Source organism: Saccostrea echinata, unplaced genomic scaffold (assembly GCF_033153115.1).
Source record: "Saccostrea echinata isolate AGI-Se365-2 ecotype Australia unplaced genomic scaffold, CSIRO_AGI_Sech_v1 ptg000006l, whole genome shotgun sequence".
NCBI classification, from domain to species: Eukaryota; Metazoa; Mollusca; class Bivalvia; order Ostreida; family Ostreidae; genus Saccostrea; species Saccostrea echinata.
Window position 1 is genome coordinate 10,940,126 of NW_026889755.1, and position 11,846 is coordinate 10,951,971.

At 37.7% G+C, this 11,846-nt stretch overlaps 3 protein-coding genes across 3 annotated transcripts; 2 read left to right on the top strand and 1 right to left on the bottom strand.

Annotated features, from left to right (window-relative positions):
* Window positions 1-3,478: 3,478 nt before the first annotated feature.
* On the bottom strand, window positions 3,479-4,522 carry LOC133180367 (uncharacterized). The gene is made up of 3 exons (XM_061314909.1): window positions 4,369-4,522; window positions 4,069-4,233; window positions 3,479-3,774 (listed from the first exon to the last, which is right to left on the bottom strand). Exons 1-3 carry the CDS (start codon window positions 4,505-4,507, stop codon window positions 3,479-3,481), a joined length of 600 nt encoding a protein of 199 aa, XP_061170893.1. The 5' UTR covers window positions 4,508-4,522.
* Window positions 4,523-8,188: 3,666 nt separating this feature from the next.
* LOC133180368 (uncharacterized protein K02A2.6-like) lies at window positions 8,189-10,219 on the top strand. Its single transcript, XM_061314910.1, has 5 exons — window positions 8,189-8,262; window positions 8,376-8,512; window positions 8,601-9,133; window positions 9,238-9,462; window positions 9,608-10,219. Exons 1-5 carry the CDS (start codon window positions 8,189-8,191, stop codon window positions 10,217-10,219), a joined length of 1,581 nt encoding a protein of 526 aa, XP_061170894.1.
* A 35-nt stretch (window positions 10,220-10,254) lies between these two features.
* On the top strand, window positions 10,255-10,902 carry LOC133180369 (uncharacterized protein K02A2.6-like). Its single transcript, XM_061314912.1, has one exon. The coding sequence runs from the start codon at window positions 10,255-10,257 to the stop codon at window positions 10,900-10,902; it is 648 nt and encodes a 215-aa protein (XP_061170896.1).
* The last annotated feature ends 944 nt before the right edge of the window (window positions 10,903-11,846 follow it).

Consider the following 11,846-nt stretch of genomic DNA (forward strand, 5'->3'; position numbering starts at 1 on the left):
TGAACACTTTTTGTTCAACAACTACTCAGAAATTCTTTTTTGTTTCTGAGATATTTGCAAAGGAAGTATTTAGGGGCCGGCCCTTCAACTCCTTAATGGGGACGTTTAACAAAAAATGAAAGGTTGCATATTGTTTAGAACATTATTTTGAACATCTTTTGTTCAATATTGCTTATCAAAATATTTCCCACTTTTGAGATATAAAGCGTCAGAGATTTAGCATTCTGGCCCCTTATGGCCCCTAATTATGTAACATGTGATTGGAATATCATAATATATAGTTGTAATTTGTTGAGATAAACATTTTTGCTTCAGTAATGCATTACAAAATATTGATCGTTAAAGAGTTATTTTTCAAAGACTTTCGGCCCCTCTCAGCCCCTATTTTGAGGGGCCAGCCCCTTTTTCTTCATATCACTTTAAAGCACTCATGATTTTGAACACTTTTTGTTCAACAACTATTCAAAAATTCTTTTTCGTTTCCGAGCTATATGCAAAAGATATATTTAGGGGCCGGCCCTTCAACTCCTTAATGGGGAAGTTTAGCAAAAATTGAAAGGTTAAATATTGTTTAGAACATTATTTTGAACATCTTTTATTCAATGTTGCTTATCAAAATATTTCTCACTTTCAAGATATAGACCGTCAAAGATTTAGCATTCTGGTCCCTTGAGGCCCCTAATTATGTAACATATGACATAAATATTATAATATATAGTTGTTAATTGTTAAGATAAACATTTTTGCTTCAGTAATGTATACTAAAATATTGATCGTTAAAGAGTTATTGATTTAATACTTTTGGCCCCTCTCGGCCCCTAATATGATAGGTCAGCCCTTTTTTCTTGATATCATATTAAAGATCTTGTCATTCTGCACAAATATTGTTCAGTATGTTATTACAAAATAATTATACTTTAAAAGATATGATACAAAATGTCTCAAAAATTCACTTATAATTCGTGTCCTAAATTTCGACCCCTACCGAGCTTCCATACTAGGCACTTCCGGAAAATATCTAAACCCAGGTGCAAAATGGCAACATGTCCTCTATCATCACTGAAAATTTCAACGCTCTATCTTAAGCCGTTTTTGAGTTCCATCGCAGACAAGGAGGTCCTCTAAATTTGGATAAAAGGGCGATAACTTTCGACCGGAAGTAGATATCCCTATACAGACTTGCCGGAATTAATTTCAGATGTCAACGCATCTACCGTGAAAATTTGAATAAAATCGAACGAGCCATCTCCGAGAAATCGTCTGCACAAATTTTGTAAGAAGAAAAAAGAATAAAAATAATAATAATAATAATAATAAAGGTAAAAAAGAAACCGAAGAATAATAGAAGGTTCTTCCGCTGAAGACGGAAGACCCTAATAATAAGAAACAGTAGAATCACTATAAGGTCTTCCGTGAAGACGGAAGACCTTAATAATAATAAGAAACAGTAGAATCACTATAAGGTCTTCCGTGAAGATGGAAGACCTTAATAATAATAAGAAGAAGAAACAGTAGAATCACTATAAGGTCTTCCGTGAAGACGGAAGACCTTAAAAACCCTACATACCCAAACGAAAAGGGAACAAAACAATTGTGAAAAATATATTTCACGGGAATGGAAACATGTGGACCCTTCTCGTGTACTTTCCAGAGGAAACAAATTCAGTTTTTTGTTTCTTTATACCTCCGAAGAGCACAGAGGGTTCCTACCAGAAATTTTTTTAGACAAGAAAGAAAATATCAAAATAAAAAAAAATACTGTGTGTGTATGGGGGGGGGGGGGGGCACTGTCAGGGGCACATTGTTTTCCGTTCCTATAAACTTTGACTATTACTTATATAATATTTAAAGAAATAATACACATGCACGCAACCATATTTTAATCATTCAGTCACATCACAAAATTTCTTTAAATATCTAAAACGTGTAAATATGTGTAGGTGTTAAAAAAAAAACTTACGTAATGTAATAATTAGTACTTTTGCATCGCCTCGTGATATCTTTGGCAATGCGCTCGAAGATTGTTGAATCACACCACATCACATTTGGGTACACGGTAGAACTATTTCAATTATCAATATTACTTTGACATATACTAATAGTGTAATACTTACTCAACTTCAATATATACAAAAATATGTACTGTAGATTATTTTATATACACATAATTATGTCTGTGCTTGTTGGTAATTGTATCAATCGTGCTTGTAATTCGTGACGCCTAAAAGGGCCCTGATTTGAAATTCTCTACAGAAACAAATTATTCAGTGTGTGTTAATTTAAGATATATCAGTTTTATATCTAAAATAGTTGAGGCCTGTTCATTGCAAGTATTTAAATATATTTGATCAAGGAAAATCCTACCTTTTTCGACGTTTGTTTAAAATATATTGAAAAATGTATTCTACATATCCCCCCCCCCCTTTCATTTTCTTTAAAAGATGTAAGATCCGTAACAAGAATGCATGTTTATGTAATAATTTTGTTGTAATAAAGCCACATTCATGAACATATTTACTACATGTACTGACAACAGTTACTTCGATTTCTGAAACGTTTTATTTGCGTGACTATATTGTCTAATCAGGCAAATACCAGTGTCATTTCCACCTTCGATATTTTCCCTGACCAAAAATGCTGATCGGCAGGGACCACGTGTGTTCAAGTGCTAGTGACAATTTGTTTACCGTTGAGTTATAAATGGAGTTATTTCTTCTGTGATGCATATTTCAATAAAAGGAAAATAAGAAGTAATTCTTTCGACATGTGCACATCCTTGTAGCGAGCTCTGTATTTCAGGCAGATGAGTATAAAGCGTTCAACGCGTTTTCTCGGCATGCATGTATTACTTCAATGCGTAAGTTGCATAGTATGTGTTTATACCGTGAAGCATGCATAAAGCTCAACAGTACAGTGGGGTTTTTGTTGGAAAAAAATACATGTGGTCGCTTCTTTATTGTTCAAATATATATGTAATGTATATCAAACATGCATTTACCGTTTTGATTTTTATGCATTGCATCAAAATTATTCAAAATTTATATATCTTTCCAGTTTTCAGTAAAATTCCTAGTTTTGGTAGGATTGTTAGATTTATTGCATGTTCCAAAACTGCTTTATCGGAGATACAGGCCTACGTTCTCGGTCAGTTCATGACGTGTTCCAAACCTTTGCTATCGGAGATGTGTACATGCCGACAGCCAGGCTAGAAAATCACTCAAGTGTAAAAAAAGGCATCAGGATTTATATAGCCGGTAAAATAACTGAGCGAATCTGAAAGAAATATGGCGGAAAAGGGAGTGCGGGAATGAAATAAGTCGTACAAGGATGAAAATATCACATTTTCAAGAGTTCATGTCAGCTTTAATTTAGCATATCGATAATACAGGAACGTATAAACATTCCCAACATGTAAGTGGAAATAAATCAAATATTTTTGCCAATTATACCTGGTTTATCTGCTTGGAAGACAAAGCGTCTATATTTTCTGATGCCCTTGAAAGGAATGAAGTGTCTTCCAATCGAGCCATTCTCCGCCAGCCCCACCAAATACAATGACTTCATTGGATCTCGCGATTTTCCTAACCACGGATGCTAATTGCTCCAAAGAGTCGACCTCAGCCCTTCTGTATGATTTTTTGATGTAGGCAAAACCAGCATCTACCAGGCTTTTGCCATGATAGGGAACTTGCATATGCAAATTTATTTTGGAATGCTTGCCAGTCAGCATTCTCCACATTAAATATGCAAGCATGAATTTGTTTTTGCTTTCCCCTTAAAAGAGAAATATATGCACTTCAAAAAATAATATGCAAGGGTAATATTTTGTTCATATTGCGGAATCATCATTGTTCGTTGGTTCATGGATTTCAACAGTCGTGGGTCAACCCTTCTCCACTAATTATAGTCCCCTTTGTCAACGTATCGCTCCTTCTTTTAAAGTACGAGTTACAAGATTACAACCCCACAAACCAATTAGATTTGGATTGTCCCTGAACATTGCCCCCAACGAATTCAAATGATTCCATAGTATTTTTTAAATTAAAATCTTTCTAATTTAATTCTGACCTGAAGCATTATCACAGTGTAAGCGACATTCTTTTTCACCCAGTCCAAAATTCTCAAAACAGTAGTAAAGCATTGAAATCACGCCAATTGCGCCCTTTACCTTTGTTCCGTTTTCCCCTGGTGTTGAATTCTCGTCTTTAAGAAAGTTAAACTGCTTCCTTATACCTTTGTAAAATGCAATCATTATTGCTAAAATCCCCTTCTGATTTTTTTTCTCTTGGGGGGGGGGGGAGTGTATGTTCTTACAAAGACAGTATCGAATATATAACAATTTTAAATATATTAAATACAGAAACTAACCTTCCATAGCAATTCCAAACAGCTGGACCTTTCTAGGAGTAGCGAAGTATAAAGGTCCGACTTGGCATACGTGATGCGGGATAGATACAGCTTGAGAGTAGTCGAATGTATAATGAACATGTTGTAGGTCCACCGACATTCCTGGGGCTGGATTTACCGGTACGGGTGCTCAGCTATCTCATCTCTTGCATTTGTAACACACTGGTTATACAACTGTCATTTAAAAAGAATATACATGTATATTTTTTAAAGATTTGAAATCGTCTAATGGAAAGAGAAAACATATTTTTTTTCTAATGCAGCTTATATCGGAATATCAACCTTTAAAATATACAATGTACTTGTAAATCGTACAGTATATATTGGAATATTTTCATCAGTAATTAAATGAAGGTTAATAACGTGGAACTGTAGTACCTGTCGTTCTGCTTTAACTTCATGCAAGTGTATACTATATTGGTCGAGCGCCGCTAACTTTTCGTTTTCCGTCATCGCCGATTGAATGTCATCTTGTGCTGTTCACAGACAGGACACACGTCAGTCTGGGGGGGCATAAATTTTATATAGGGACAGCAACTCTGTCAGACTCCTTTAAAGGTTGTACGTCCTACTCCTGTAAAGACATCAAAACTGTATGCATTTCTCGGCCGCTTATGTTTATTTCCATGAGTTCGCGAAACCAACCCATCTGTTGTAAGATGACGAAATGGAGATTCTAATGTAAATTTGCCAATGTTGTGGGTAATCAGAAATGTTTGTCGGCAAACTTCAACATCTTTAAATTCATAGAGGTATCCAAGACGTTTTCTAGTTGCACCTTCATCTTTTGACTGTCTGCGCCTAGCCTTTACCTTTAATTTCGCCATGATGTAAAAATCTCTCGTTTTTTGTCATCTCGGATAAGGAAATAACATGTTCTCTGATATCCGAAAAACTAAATGTAGAAATACAGTTTTTCGCATATCCACATCCCTTTTCAATCAAAGTGCGCAATTTTGCATCCTCAGTGCATGGATAATACAAAACGTTGATATCGTCTTCATCGTCACTATTATCAGAAAGATTTTCGTTCATCTGCTCTTCGACGTACATGTGGATCCGTGCCTCTAAATTTGCTGAATTGTCATCTGATTTGCCTTCATCGCTGGTATCATTGATAGAACACGTATCTTTGTTCTGATTAATGCGATTTCTTGTGGGGAAATATTCTGTGTTGATATTTTCTACGCAGTAGTTAAGGTGCGCAATGGAAATATCAGCACTTTTTATAATTAAAAATATATTCTTAATCAGAATGGCGATTCTTTTCAGTACTTTACTTATATTGGACAAATGTAATTATGGTTAATAATTACATATTGAGGACGAAAAGATATATTATTTAAACTTGTCACGTGATGCGGCAGTCACGTGATACAGCGCATATACTTGCAGTATCGAGGTCACCTATAAATTTCACTAGTGCAAGGGCATAATCAAGTTAAAATACTAAATTTAGTGTAGAAATTTTTTCAACAGGCATTGTAGTTTCTGAAAAGTGCTGCGATCCTCTATAGATTCTGCTATTTCATTGTTAAAATCATATTTATACATGTATGACTGCATGATGTATTTTTTTGCTGGTCAACGGCATTAAATATAGATATAATTAATTAACCTTCAAGATTTCACCAGGATCGCAGCACTTTTCGGATACCTTTATACTTGTAGAGTTTATATGTAAAAGCGTACTGTGATCCATTGAGTGTATGTCCTTGCAGTAGATCGATTTATCATGACCCTTACATTACCCTCCGATGTACTTGCATACAAATATACGGCAGTATCAATTATATAGGAGATGTACGGAATATATACGAATAAAATCATAAAGAAGACATTGCATCCAAGTTAATGGCCTCTTAAATATCTTCAGATAAAATTTTATTTAATTATAGAATACATTTTTCGTTGTGAAAATATTACTTGATCCGCCTCTCACTGCATACAAACTGCGTCAAGTTTTACGAAATGACGTCACATCGACACGTGCATCACGATCAGTGACTTGTTTATACCTTGCTATGTGGGATTTAACTAAAGACAAGTACGTTTTGATGTAGTTTGATGGTCTCCTATAGTTTAAAATAGCAAATCATTTCATTTTATAGTATTGTTAAGAATTGTTGGTTTTGTATGATGTCATAGTTAATATTTCCCGTACAAGTTAGGCTCCGTCCCCTTTTTGTAGCCTTAACTGTGCTGCGTAGGTCCTAAAATTTGTATTATTCAATTTAAAAATTTTGAATGTATTTCCGGCATTATCAATCAAATCAATGTCTGCTTTAAACTTAGTTTATTTTTAAATTTTTGTCAGTAAAGCTGACGAATTTACCCCAATAAAGATCGTATTCATTCTCTCACAATGTTTATAACTTATATCATTATTCTTATTTTAACAAATAAAATGTATATATTTTTTTAAAATAAGTAGCTTTTCCAGAAGCGGATGCAGTGGGAATGGAGGGGCGGACCCCCGCGGTTTTCAGAACCCCATCCCGGGAAAAAAATCTCTTTTTAAAATTATGTGGAGAAAAAAAGCGGGTTGTAACTGATCAGTAAAAAGTGTCCTAGCACCCCCTTCTACTCAAACATGTAGTATTCCGGAATTCTGTATACTTGTAATTTTTGGTTTTAAATGTTACTCATGTACTTCCGTAATAAATAGTTTGTAACCGCATGGAGCTGTGTTATAAATCTCATTTATTCGAGTGAATACACAACATATCTGGCGACGAGGATGGCCACTGGACGTATAGGAAGAGTCGATGTGTTCGATCCGGCAATCGAAACATGGACAACCTACGAAGAAAGGCTGGACAATTACTTCACAGCAAACGCAGTGGACGACAACAAAAAAGTTCCCGCGCTACTGAGCCTCGTGGGCCCCAAAACATACGCATTGTTAAGAGACTTAACAGCGCCTGAATTACCCAAGGCTAGGACGTACAAGCAACTTACGAAAGCACTGAAGGACCACTATTCTCCAAAACCGTTGGTTATAGTAGAAAGGTTTAGATTTCACAAGCGGGACCAGCAGGAGGGTGAGAGCGTCCGTGAGTACATTGCAGCTCTTCGTAAACTGAGTGAATTCTGTGAATTTTAAGACGTCCTTAATGACACACTACGGGACAGATTTGTTTGTGGATTGAAAAATGAACATATTCAAAAGAAACTTCTCTCGGAGAAAAACCTCACTTACCAAACTGCGCTCGAGATAGCCATTCCGATGGAGAAGGCGACTAATGACGCCCTGGAGATTCAAAGGAAACACCTTTCCATCACGTCCGGTGTCAACAAACTAAGTGTACCCCAGGGTAAGAAAAGAATTCAACAAAAACAAACTACGGTAGCCCAGAGGTGCTACAGATGTAACGGAAACCATACCTCAGATGACTGCAAATTTATCCATGAAACATGTCGACGGTGTGGGAAAAAGGGGCATATACAACGAACATGCCGTTCCAAACCAGCCACCATGAAACCACTACATACAAACAGTAAACATGTTTATGAAGTGGAAGTATCGGATGATTTCGAACCAATGTTTTCACTATGCTATGCTATGGGAGGACTAAAGGATGCAATATGGATAAAGCCCCACGTGAATGGTCAAGAATTTCCCATGGAACTGGACACGGATCAGCGATTTCAGTAATCAACCGAAAAACTTATCAGCAAAATTTTTTCCAGTGTAAGGTTGATAGACACCGACATAAACCTAAGAACATACTCAGGAGAAAATATCACCCCACTAGGTGTGTGTGTAGTCAACGTAGAGATGGATGATCAGCAACAGCAGTTAAACTTGTATGTGGTCGACAAAGGGGGACCACCTTTATTTGGTCGAGAGTGGTAAAGAACCTCAGACTAAACTGGGCAGAAATCAAGACATTAGAAACTAGAAAACAAGGCGTAAGCGAAGTGATTGAGAAGTACAAAAACGTGTTCACTGATGACCTGGGCAGGCTAAGGGACATATCAGCCAGAATAAAAGTAGAGAAGTCGGCGAAGCCCAAGTTTTGCAAAGCTCCTGTGGTACCGTATTCGTTGCACTCCAAAGTTGATCAGGAACTGGACCGTCTTATCAAGACTGGAATTCTCAGTAAGGTAGAACACAGTGAATGGGCTACTCCCATTGTTTCAATACCAAAAAAAGGATGGAACTGTGAGAATTTGTGGTGACTTCAAAGTCACAGTGAATCCCGTCTTGGACATAGACCAGTATCCTCTACCCAAGATCGAAGACATATTTGCAAGTCTGGCGGGAGGTCGACAGTTTACAAAACTGGACTTGAAGAATGCTTATCATCAAATGATAGTGAGAGAAGAGGACAGACATTATCTCACGATAAATACTCACCGTGGTCTATTTCAGTACAACAGGCTTGTGTTCGGAATAGCCTCGGCACCAGCGATATGGCAGAGAGCCATGGACAAAGTTCTTCAAGGAATTAAGGGAGTACACTGCAACATGGATGATATGATCATTACTGGGAGAACACCTGAAGAACACCTGAAAAACTTAGAACAAGTCTTGAAGCGACTTGACCGTTGCGGGTTAAAAGCAAATGTTGACAAGAGTGAGTTCCTAAAAGACAAAATTGAATTTTGTGGCCATGTGATAGATGCAGAAGGACTCCACAAAACATCAAAGAAAATCGAAGCTGTGCTAAATGCTCCAGAACCAAAGAATGTGTCTGAACTCAGAGCTTTCTTAGGACTCGTAAACTACTATGGATGATTCATGGAGAACTTGTCAACTCACTCAGCGCCCTTATATGACCTTCTGAAGGATAATTCCAAATTTGTATGGTCAAAATCATGCAGAGCATCAAGGAACTTGTGACGTCAAACCAAGTGCGCGTGCACTATGATCCCCAGAAGCCGGTAACACTGGCAACAGATGCTTCTCCCTATGGACTGGGAGCCGTGCTGTCTCACGTGATGCCGGATGGTTCTGAAAAGCCGATTGCTTTTGCATCTAGATCACTTAGTCAAACAGAGAGGAAGTATGCACAAATTGATAAGGAAGCGCTAGGATTAGTGTGGGGGGTGAAGAAATTTCACGCATACTTGTATGGGAGAAAGTTCACCTTAGTGACTGATCATCAACCTCTAGTATATATTTTTCATCCCGAGAAAGGACTACCTGTGACTACAGCAGCTAGACTACAGAGATATGCGATTTTTCTGTCAGAATTCCAATACGATATTCGATACAAAAACACAAAGAAACAGCAACGCTGATGCCTTATCAAGACCTCCTGTTCTAACAGAAGGCGAAGGATCCAATGAAGAGGCTTATGATGTAACTGAACTGTATATGATTCAGCAACTTGAAAGCCTACCTGTTAGTAGTAAAGAAGTTCAGAGAGGAACCGTAAAAGACACCACTCTGAAAGTGGTATATGACATGACAGCTTCAGGATGGCCAGCATCTGCAAATAACCTAAGTGAAGAACTGAAAGCATACTTTTCTCGCAGAAATGAGATCTCAATTTATCAGGGATGCTTACTATGGGGAATTCGTGTTATCATTCCCCAGGACCTTCGTTCGCGTGTCCTAGAGGAACTTCATGAAGGACACCCGGGAATTGTCAAGATGATAACTGTGGCTCGAAGTTTGGTATGGTGGCCAGGTATCGACAAAGACTTAGAAACACTGGTGAAACGCTGCAAGGGTTGCCAGGAGAACCGACCCATGCCACCAGAAGCACCTGTTCATCCGTGGGAATGGCCCCAACGTGCATGGCAAAGGATACACGTAGACTTCGCTGGCCCGTTCCAAGGAAACGTTTTTTCGTCGTAGTCGATGCATTCTCAAAATGGCCCGAAGTTGTCCAGATGTCGACAACAACTGCAGACCGCACAGTGGATGTACTGCGTAGGATATTTTCAAGGAACGGTCTACCAGATCAACTAGTCTCGGACAACGGACCGCAGTTTGTCTCAGAAACCTTCCATGACTTCATGAAGTACAATGGAATTCGTCATACTACGTCAGCTCCGTATCATCCGAGAACAAATGGGCTAGCAGAGAGACTAGTCCAGACTCTGAAACAGTCAACGCGTGCTTCGAAAGTGGAAGAAACTTCCATCACTAAGCGTCTTGCCAACTTCCTACTCACATACAGAAGTTCGCCGCATTCAACAACAGGGGAAACGCCGGCTAAGCTTTTCTTAGGACGTGAACTATGTACAAGACTCACACTACTGAAGCCGAATGTTCGCAACACAGTGGAAGCTAAACAAGAGAGCATGCATTACCGCACGTCCGAACCCGTTCGACAGTTCAATACCGGTGACAAGGTTGCTGTGCGTGACTATCGCAGCAATAATGAGAAATGGGTTTCAGGGACAATAGACTCAAAAAACAGGACCTCTTTCGTACAAAGTGGAAATTACACCAGGGACAACATGGCGGCGTCATACAGACCAGATAAGATCTGCAGATTTCACCAACTCTGCGCAAATACCAATTCGATCGAATGATGATACATTGGCGGCCGAAACATCAGACGATCATGATAGTGATCAGCAGAGCAAGGACAAGTTAATCGCCACCCCTACCAAGAAACAATCACCAGAACTGACCCCTATACCGACATATGCACCCGCAGCAACTTCCGTGTCCGAAAAACGCTATCCAACCCGCACCACTCGAAATGTTCTGCCAAAACGTTACCAGTAGTAATGATAGACTGACAATTTTATAGATGCATGCAGTGTTTGATTATTAGAAACTGTAATGTTTTGTGATTTTTTATGTTACATGTAACCAAGTAGTGCAAAAATGTTCACTTTTTTTTATTCTTCTTAAAATATGAATTTAGATTGTTCACAAGTCTAGTCAAAGTCTAGTCATGAATGTATTTCGTCAAGTCAATATGCAGATGTCCATTAATATTGATATTCCTTCTACTAGTCAAAATTTGATTTTTTATTAATCATTGAAGTATGAACTATGTGTCCATCACATTTAAAGGGGGAGGAATGTAGTATTCCGGAATTCTCTATACATGTACTTTTTGGTTTTAAATGTTACTCATGTACTTCCGTAATAAATAGTTTGTAACTGCATGGAGCTGTGTTATAAATCTCATTTATTCGAGTGAATACACAACAAAACACACACGCACAAAATAATTTTTCACATTGGCGTTACTTTTTCTTTTTTTTCTTCTTCCTTTATTTACCACTGTGCTTGTCAAATAATTTCTGATTTTTTTGTTTTTTTGTTTTGTTTTTTTTTTGTTTGTGGTTGATGATATCATCTCTTCCGTGAAAACTTACTGGATCCGCCCTTAATTACATAGATAATTATTTTGATATTTACTAAATGACAACGGCAAAAATCTGCAAAACTGCAAAAAACAAAAATATAATGTTAATTCTAAAATCCAATTATAAACCGTTTCGAAACGTTGACACATATT

Bases quoted from the DNA above. Each gene is read 5' to 3' on its own strand.
- LOC133180368 (XM_061314910.1), top strand. From the start codon at position 8,189: ATGGATGATCAGCAACAGCAGTTAAACTTGTATGTGGTCGACAAAGGG. The intron at 8,263-8,375 runs GTAAAGAACCTC...TGACCTGGGCAG, and splicing joins CCTTTATTTGGTCGAGAGTG to GCTAAGGGACATATCAGCCA. The intron at 8,513-8,600 runs GTAAGGTAGAAC...GTGACTTCAAAG, and splicing joins TATCAAGACTGGAATTCTCA to TCACAGTGAATCCCGTCTTG.
- LOC133180369 (XM_061314912.1), top strand. From the start codon at position 10,255: ATGTCGACAACAACTGCAGACCGCACAGTGGATGTACTGCGTAGGATA.
- LOC133180367 (XM_061314909.1), bottom strand. From the start codon at position 4,507: ATGTCGGTGGACCTACAACATGTTCATTATACATTCGACTACTCTCAA. The intron at 4,234-4,368 runs GTTAGTTTCTGT...CATTTTACAAAG, and splicing joins GTTTGGAATTGCTATGGAAG to GTATAAGGAAGCAGTTTAAC. The intron at 3,775-4,068 runs GTCAGAATTAAA...TTCTCTTTTAAG, and splicing joins ACACTGTGATAATGCTTCAG to GGGAAAGCAAAAACAAATTC.